At 32.5% G+C, this 9,116-nt stretch overlaps 2 protein-coding genes across 3 annotated transcripts; both read right to left on the bottom strand.

Moving 5' to 3' along the window:
- Positions 1–319: 319 nt before the first annotated feature.
- LOC143617013 (uncharacterized) lies at positions 320–2,492 on the bottom strand. 2 transcript variants are annotated; one of them, XM_077089689.1, is made up of 10 exons: positions 2,395–2,492; positions 2,100–2,166; positions 1,880–1,959; positions 1,697–1,754; positions 1,483–1,550; positions 1,301–1,382; positions 1,137–1,220; positions 954–1,052; positions 737–856; positions 320–573 (listed from the first exon to the last, which is right to left on the bottom strand). In XM_077089689.1, exons 2-10 carry the CDS (start codon positions 2,106–2,108, stop codon positions 385–387), a joined length of 789 nt encoding a protein of 262 aa, XP_076945804.1. In that variant the 5' UTR covers positions 2,109–2,166; positions 2,395–2,492; the 3' UTR covers positions 320–384. The 2 variants fall into 2 exon arrangements, with proteins under 2 accessions (XP_076945804.1, XP_076945803.1); XM_077089688.1 differs by having other exon boundaries at positions 2,100–2,176; positions 2,395–2,488.
- A 4,116-nt stretch (positions 2,493–6,608) lies between these two features.
- Positions 6,609–8,487, bottom strand: LOC143617012 (xyloglucan endotransglucosylase/hydrolase protein 2-like). Its single transcript, XM_077089687.1, has 4 exons — positions 8,293–8,487; positions 8,080–8,180; positions 7,456–7,685; positions 6,609–7,173 (listed from the first exon to the last, which is right to left on the bottom strand). Exons 1-4 carry the CDS (start codon positions 8,471–8,473, stop codon positions 6,780–6,782), a joined length of 906 nt encoding a protein of 301 aa, XP_076945802.1. The 5' UTR covers positions 8,474–8,487; the 3' UTR covers positions 6,609–6,779.
- Positions 8,488–9,116: the final 629 nt, after the last annotated feature.

Below are 9,116 nucleotides of genomic sequence, written 5' to 3'. Positions count from 1 at the left end.
CATGAAAAGGATGAAATTGTTTTGATGACAAAAGTTTATAAGACTAGTAATATACTAAGTTTGAAAATTTGGTGAAAATGTTAACAATTGATGGTCTAAGTAAATATATATCAAGTCGTTCATATGCGTCTAGAAAGTCTAGACAAACGTCACAAAAAATCATATTTACATGAGAACATATTGCTTCGGGGGTTAGGCTACGGGTCAAACAGATAAAATATAAAATATAATAATGTTCTATTACTTAAACATGTTACATATGGGTTTTACGAGTCAAACATGTCGAAATTAGTATTTAAATGCTTAAATCTTATTGTAATAATGTGCCTTTTAAATCATACTTGATATACTAGTTATGCAAACATGTATGAATTTACATATGATTCATTCTTCTGGTGATAGAAGTCCAAAGTAGGGATTTGTTATAGCAGACTGCAATATGTTCCCGGCTGACTTAAAAACCGCCATGTCAAACCTCTCTCGTGGCAGAAACAAATAGTTATCGCCCTCGACTCTTTCAAACCCGCAAAGCTCAAGAAACTTTTCCCCTTGTTCAAATCTCCCCACTCTTTCCTGTTATTCCAATCACACACGAATTAGAAACACGAAAACTCTCATTAGAAAATTTTTAAACTAAATTATGTCAACTCGATTAAGGTTATGTTTTATCAACAGTATTAAAGTCACCCAAATCCCATTTTCTTTAATGATTTTACAACAAAGATTATATTAATACCTTGAAAGCAGGATTACTCAATCGGATCTTCCTGCATTTATCCTCATCGGGATCTCTTGCAACGTTTCTGACATAAATTAGAAGAGTTTCAAAAGCTCTCTTCACTTTGACACCATCATCCTATATATTTCAATAACATGTAAGAAATTTAGAATGTGCATTTTCGTCATTTTATCAACTTACTCATTATATGATAATTTGTGGCACTAAGACTTACCTTATTTTTTCGCTTGATCGACCTTAAACATTCTCTCATCAAATCTACCTTTGTTGTTAAATTAGCACCGGTCGCATTAGAAATAACAGGTAGCATCTCCTGTTTTTCAATGATTAAAATTTCATTGTTTAAGATTATAAATATTCTCAATGTTAGACATCAAAACATGATACTAAAGTTTACCTTATTTTCTGGAACCGTAGGCGTGCTAGTCTTAAGAGATGCATGATTTTGCATAGGTAATTCAAGCCTCCCCCTTTTTTCTGCCTAACGCATAAAAAACAATACTGGCTAAAAAAAATAAAAATAAAATTTAAAAAGCAATACTTAGAAATACAGAGTTAAACCTTGTCCTGCTGCAATTTTTGACGAATTTTTTCCCGGGCTCTATTCTCTTCCTCCTTTTCTGCTTTCCTCAAGGCTATAAAGCTGATTATAATGTTGCGAATTGAAACGAGTAGTCAACGACACATACTCATAAAAACAGAAAATTAAAATAAAAATATTAACAGGATTTGTAGCAAGAGACCGTTTTCTTTCGTTTTCTTCTGCGATTTTCTCTGCTTCTTGCAGTTCTTTACCTGCCCGAATTCTTTCCTATAAATGTGAAAGAAAGAGAATAAACCATTCATGCATTCATGTTACATTTGTTAACTAATTTTATATTAAAAAAAAAAAGAGAAAAGTTTTGGCGTGTCGGGCCAATCCAACTCGACCCAACCCGTGTTAGTCATTTACAATACCTTCTCTCTACTCGCTACGGATTGCACATCTTCCTTGGTCCTTTTTCGTGATTTTTCTCTGTGATAACAAACAAATCATAGTTATTATTAATATTAACGTTATTATTGGATAAAACTCATGAAGAACTCAACTACTAGGCATAGAGAATTTAAAATGTTTCACTAACCAAAGCCAAAACAAACCTTAATTTTTGTGCTGTTAGCTTCACTTCTTCTGATACTACAGAAGGCTCAACATCCTCGACATCAATTTTTACCGGAACCTAGTGGATTAAAAATAAATAAGCAGTTGATATGAACTAATTTTAATAAGTTATAACAAGCGAAAAGGTAAAAACTGCATATGCACTCATAAAATGAGATAAAACTTAAATAATTATCAAATTACACGAATGAATCATACAGCGGGCATTTGATCAATATCTGGGTCATTCTCATGATCAACAATCCAGTTAATAGCATCCTCCAAACTAGAGTTACCTTAACAAAAAAAAATATTATTATCATATTAGCATAAAAAATGCAATAATCTAACTATTTGAGTAAACACACTTTGTATTGTTCTTTTACGTGTTTCCTTACCCGTTAATAAGTAAACAAGTCGAAATTATCACCGTTCATAAAAATAAGTAAACGAGTTTTAACATGTGTTTGTACAAAACCAATTCCTTAAAACAAAATGTTTTTAACAGACTAACCTGATTTATAGAGCGCGTTCATTGCTCGAGCCAACGGAAACCCCATTTCCTCAAGTTCATCAAGTAACTTTTTGTTTACTTCTTTAACATCCATTTCTGTAAATTTTACAAATACCATAATAGTCAGCACATAAAATTTATTTACACATTTGCCAGAATATAAAAATGTGCCTGACCTTATTATTTTCTGGGAATGGTGAAGGCAGTTGTTGAAAACACAAAGGTTGAATATGAATGCTGAAAATAAGATGAGTGCCATTGAGAGATTAGAGGGATGCTGATTCGTTACTTGAGCTGATCGTGTTTCTGGTTTCATCTTTTAAAGGTTTAATGCTTCTGCTTTACATATAGTTTAGTTCAGCTATAGATTCTTTTTTTGTATTTATACGTATCCCCAAATTGCCAGATTTACTGCTTCATATTTTCATATTTATACAAATCTACAACATTGGATAAAATAGTTTCATATTTCGTTTTAGATTAGTTATATTTATAATAATTTGTAAATTTTTAAAATTTTTTTTTGTTTTTGAAAAAAAAAAACAAAAAAATCCGGTCTATTCGACAAGTAGACGTTCAATGATCAGTTTAGGTATGAAAGCATGGCATAAAACGTAATTAATTGTTTGACTCCTTATTTGAATTTGTTATATGGTTAATTAGATAAATAAATTTAGTAGTAACTTTATAAAAATTTACTTTTTAGATATTTAAGAATATAATTATAAAACAAACAAAAAAGCAAGAATAATTTTTCATTTATCTTTATTTTGTTTTTATTATTATTTTTTTTATAGCTTTACAAGGGGGTTGTTTTCGAAGCACCATCTCAATAGTGTGCATCATCGGGTGAGTAGGAAACCAAACTGAAACCGAATTAACCGAAAAAATCGAACCGAAGCATTAACCAACGATTAATTTTTTGTTTTTTTGAAAAACTGAATTTTCGGTTTCGGTTCGGTTTTTCATTTTTAAAAAACCGAAAAAACCGAACTGAAGCATTAACCGACGGTTAATTTTTTGTTTTTTTGAAAAACCGAATTTTCGGTTTCAGTTCGGTTTTCCATTTTTAAAAAACCGAAAAAAACCGAAATGAACCGATATGTGTTTCACTTAAATATTAATACAATTATATGTGTTTTTTTAGATGTTATGACCAGAAACAAAACACCAAAAGGATCTATTGTTGATGGTGATGAAGATGATGAAGATTTGGAGTAAACTTTGAAGATGAATAAGATGAAGAATGAAGATTGAAACTAAACTTTTAATGTTTTTTGATTAAGAACTTTGTTGAATTTTAAACTCTAGTACTCTTGCAAGTTTGTATTCGTTTGGTTCCATGTAACAAATGCCTATTTTTGTGTTTTGAATATAATATGCATTTTCATTTTTTTGGAATTTTTTTGCAATGCCTACACACAACAAAAAAAACCGATTATAACCGAACCGAAACCGGAAAAAACCGAAAAACCGAAAACCAACTTCGGTTTCGGTTTCACCTAAAAACCGAACCGCGCTTAGCCCTAGAGCCATCATCTTGTTTGTCATATTATATGGGTCGTATAACAGCAGCGGCAGATGTAGTGTATTGGAAGGGGTAGCCTCGGCTACCGCTCAACTTCTAGTCGGTAGTGTAAAAAAAAAAATTTAGGTCGTTTTTCGTGTTTCGTTACCCCTGAAAGAAAATAACGTTAACACTATGCGTTTTAAGCCCAACCAATTTAAAAACTCAACCCAACTAAAACCCAAACCAATAAAATCCATTAACCTTTAAAATAATATATGTTACACTCAAAACAAAATTGTTGGTCCTCAATTAATCAAAAACTGCCACCACCGTGACCAGACACCACCAGACATCACTGTGGTGCTGCGGGATGCCCTCTGTCAGTCTACCCTTCTCCTCCTCCGGTCACCTGACCAGGTGACCTCCATCGCTCCACGCTACAGCCGAGAAGAGGTGGTTCATTGGTTCGAACCGTTTTTCACGGTTCAACCTATAGTTTCTCAATTTAGGTATTCTTCAATTTTAAACTAAAATTATAATTGTTTATATAAATTGTCAATATAGAACAATCGTAAGTTTGCTAAAATTATTCCTGGAAGTTGTTGAGGTACTTACTTTTATTAAAGAAGATGGAGAGAGTGTGCAACAACGAACTAACGCGAAAAGTATTCTTAAGTATTTTAAGAGTCTTGATTTTGTGTTTTAATACACTTGTTAGACGATATTTTAGGCCTAAAAAATGCTCCATCAAAACATCTTCAAAAAAAACAAAAACAAGACTTGTTAAAGCGTCTAAGTTGATAAGCGGGACAAACCGAGCATTGAATAATCTAAGACAAAACGGGTTTGACAAGATGCTGACTAAAGTGACATTGTTTTGTGAAAAAAACAAGATTAAGATGTTAGATATGATAGAAAGTTATGGTAATCAATGAACCGAAAGAATATCATTATTAATCGACATCATTTTGATGTTGAAGTTTTTAATGCTATTTTGATATGCAAATTCAAGAACTTGGAAATAGATTTAGTGAGGTCTCAACTAGTTTGATAGAAAATATGTTCGGTTTAAATCCTTGTGATTCGTTTTCTAAGTTTGACATATCGAAGATGGTGGCATTTTCTGATATGTATTCCAATGACTTTCGTAATGAAAAAAGAGAGTGTATTTCGGGTGATCTTACGATCTTTTATCACACTTTAAAGGAAGATGATAAATTTACAAAATTGGGTGGAATGTGTGACCTTGCTCGTGCAATGGTGGAAACCGGAAAACACGTCACTTTTCCTTTGGTTTATCGTATATTGAAGCTAGCTTTGGTTTTACCGGTTGCAACTGCAACCGTTGAAAGATGTTTTTTTTCTAAAATGAAGCTTATCAAGATGGATTTGCGCATTCGAACGAGTGATAAGTATTTGAACAATGCTTTAATTTGTGCGGTCGTAAGAGAAACGCTTGATAAAGTAAAAAAAGAGGATGTGATGGCTCGATTTCAACCTTTCAAAAACCAAATGAGAGAAATATGCAGCCCATGTGTTTAAATTTATTTATCATCGTGTTTCTATTTTTGTTTAGTTTACATTGAATGAAATACGGTTAAAAAATTTTTTTTAAGCATTATCCCTGACATTTTGTTCTACATCCGTCACTGTATAACAGGGCAACAAATGGCCACAATGGTCATATGACTTGGTCAATAGTCATATCAGTCAATTCTTTGTGAGTAAAAACATATGGGATCGTATGATTCGCTATCATAATACTTGCATGAATATTTTTCATGTGTTACAAGATTCATCTGTTCATTTTTCTTCTTATCACACCGGTTTGACATGTCCTTGACTTATGGGTTGTAAGTAGAGGTACACAAATCGGGTTTTTCAAATACCCGGGTTCGGGTATGACCAGGTATTGGAAAATCGAGTATTGGTAATCCCCAGGTCGAGTTCGGGTCTGGGAATTGTGTCTAAAAACCATACCCTATGTATCGGGTTCGGGTTGGGTATAGAACGGAGTATTCTAAAACCGGGTATTTGAATACCTTATTTTCAGGTAGTGAAAAACCCTATTTTTGGGTTTTTTTTTGGGCTTTTTCCGGGGACTTTTCGGGTATAGATTGGATTTTTTTTAAGGGGTTAGAATTTTAGGGTATTTTAAGGTATTTTTTGGGTATAGATCGGGTATTTAAAAAACCCAATTGCGGGTATTGGAAAAACCCGGTTCCGGGTATGGAACCGGTTCTGGTTTTCGGGTATTACCGGGTATAAATCGGGCCCGGTTCCGGGTACGGGTTTTGGTACTGAAATGCATACTCTATCCGTACTCTATGGGTAGGGTCGGGTACGGGTTCGGGTATTAAAAACCCAGGTATACAAAAACCGGTTCCGGGTATTTTTTCGAGTCCGGTTCCGGGTTCGGGTTTTTTGTGCACCTCTAGTTGTAAGTGGTGTTTGTTTAGTTCAACTGTTTTACAACGCAGGTTGACAAGTTCTTTTATTGTTAGACCTGAAGTGTTTCAATTCGTCCATATAATAAATTTCTTGATTTCAAATAAACTAAAACTATTTATGAACAAACACTCGTTATGGTTATAATATTACAACTGTGTGTCAACTAGCTCAGCATAGAATTGACACATTTTACCTGACGTCCTAACACATTACTCAGTTTAACCTATAATTGACACATTGTGAACTATATAATATTGGAAGAAAAACAAAATCAAACATTACTCTTTCAATACCAACTTTTAGTAAATCAAGTACATTGTAACATATATATTTTGCTTCAATTTTATTGCTAGGGGGATATGGGCTGTTAAAGGTATACTAGCATAAGCACAGCCCAATACAAGTTAATACTAAAATTAATAATTTATTCCTCAAGGCACTCTACTGGAGGAACAGGGTACCTATTCTTATCAGTACAATAATCATAATTCATATATTTTCTTCTCACAGCCTCTAATTTTCTCAATTGTTGACTGTTTAATTGCCAATAATTTCTGCTATTCCAAAAGTACCTTGTGGAATAACAATCCTTATTTGGGCTATTGGGGTTAGAACGGCAGCCCACAATGTTAAAATCTTGAAAATGGGCCTGAAATGGTGCTTGGGTCCAATTAGCTTTGGTTCTGCCTCCATCAGTGGCCCAATTAGATCCATCCCATAAGCTTACAACCACTTGCATTGCTCTATGAGGGTATCCAACTATACCTCTCACCAAGTGGTTCTTGTATACCCTAATCGGTATGTCATCCAAAAAAAACCTGACGAGAAAACCATTAAAACAAGTCGATTTGGGTTGTATTTTATCGGTTACATGTCAATAGAGTAAAACAGATAAAAACGAGTAAAAAGGGTCTATTGTATCGTTTATGGGTTAAAGGGTAACATATATTAAAATGAAACAATTAAATAAGGATGAAAGTCACCGCAAGTGTAATCGTATGTTTACAACTTCTTAAGTTGTTTTATTAATAATGCGGTATATGTAACATTATACAATAAACTAATGTTTATAAGAAAAATATTGATGGGTCAAACCAAACCATATTGATATCCCAGGATAAGGAGAGATAATTAGTACAATTTGATGTTGGTTCCATAGGAGTTTGTAATAATGAAAATCTGCTGAGGGATCAAACCATAGACGAGTTCTTTGCTCTCTACCACCAAGGCCATGTGCGAATACATTTGTTTGTAAGACAACGGGTTTACCTGGTCTGTTTCCCAAGAACTCAAAGTCCAACTCATCGTGTATGGCAGCATCAGAATTTAACTACATAGCATATCATATATCATATAAGATTAAATCACGCAACATAACGGGAAAAACATAGAAAAATGTATTGAAGAGTATAAAAGGTCGGCCTTTCAATAGAGAAGGACGTTTGTAAGTGAACAAACATATAGTTTCGTAAAAACTTAATTTAAGTTTCATAACATTTTTTTTTAACTCATAAGAAACAAGCCATCAAACCTTAATTGCATCGAGATTTCAATGGTGTGAATAGTATGTAAAAGAATATTTAACCTTATTGTAAACCTTAAGCTAAAACAATAGGCAAATGAGTGGTTTTCCACCATCTCGATCACCTTCACTCGTTTTTGTAAAGATTTTAAAGAAAATTTATTTAACAATTAATAAACTAGTTTAAAGTGTTCGTCTGTACATAAAAAGCAGTAACAACGCCACCCGAATCTTTATCTGGAAGTTTAATCTTCATTTGGAAGAATCCGGATCCATAGTATGATTTAGATGCAAATCCAGCACCTATCATAAGTTAAACGATCCAAGAAATAAGCATGCTACAATAAAAATGCAATAATAACAAACATGGTAAAATGTAAACGACTGAAAATCCAATTTGTAATAAAACTATAACCTGAAGATTGGTCCAATGACAATTGAACTTCTTGTCCATGTTTAAAAAACAAAATACGATCTTTCCCCCAAGTTACATAATAATTTTTATCAAAAGTATCGTTTCTTGTTGTGGCACCAAGACAGAAAAACATTTCAAACAAAGTAACAACGAGCATCAGCATCCTTGGTTGAAAACCCATTCTATGAGCTAGAAGTATAACTTGTTAGTATGTGTATGATTTGTTTTATAGATCAATGGGACTTATATAAACCATAAACATGTTCTTCTTTTTATACTTTTTACAAACTATTTGGTGTTAATTTCGGTATGTCCATAACTGATAACACAAACACATCATCAGCGCCGATTTGGAAGTTGCTTTGTGGCTCAAACAACTTTATCTGTTTATTTTTGCTATTAATATCAAATACAAATGATTGTAACAAAAAATAAATAAATAAAATCAAGTCATTTTCTTGACTTGAACTTGAGCTTACCCACGTGTATTTTAATTTTATTTGCCTAATTAATAATTACTTACTATCCTTTTCCCCTAAAAATTAATAATATTTTCTTATAACATCTGCATAAAATGTATTTATTTAAAAAGAATAGAATACTCATGTTAAAACGACTTAGTTTCAAATTTATGATCATTTTAAATAGTTTGTGGATTTATAGACTAGATATATTCAGAATATAATTAGTGATATACTTCATTACAAGAATTTGATGTGCAATTATCTTTTTAAGATTAGCTCATATCTTTTTGTAATTTATCGTATATGATGGGGGTTTAAGGTTTCAATAACATTATCACAAATATTTATACCATAAACATT

This window comes from Bidens hawaiensis, unplaced genomic scaffold, assembly GCF_021521415.1.
Source record: "Bidens hawaiensis isolate Kalapana, Puna unplaced genomic scaffold, B.hawaiensis_p1.1 tig00051308_1, whole genome shotgun sequence".
Lineage (NCBI taxonomy): Eukaryota > Viridiplantae > Streptophyta > Magnoliopsida > Asterales > Asteraceae > Bidens > Bidens hawaiensis.
The sequence above is the reverse complement of the archived record's forward strand: the minus strand, read 5'-3'. Positions and strand labels throughout refer to the sequence as shown.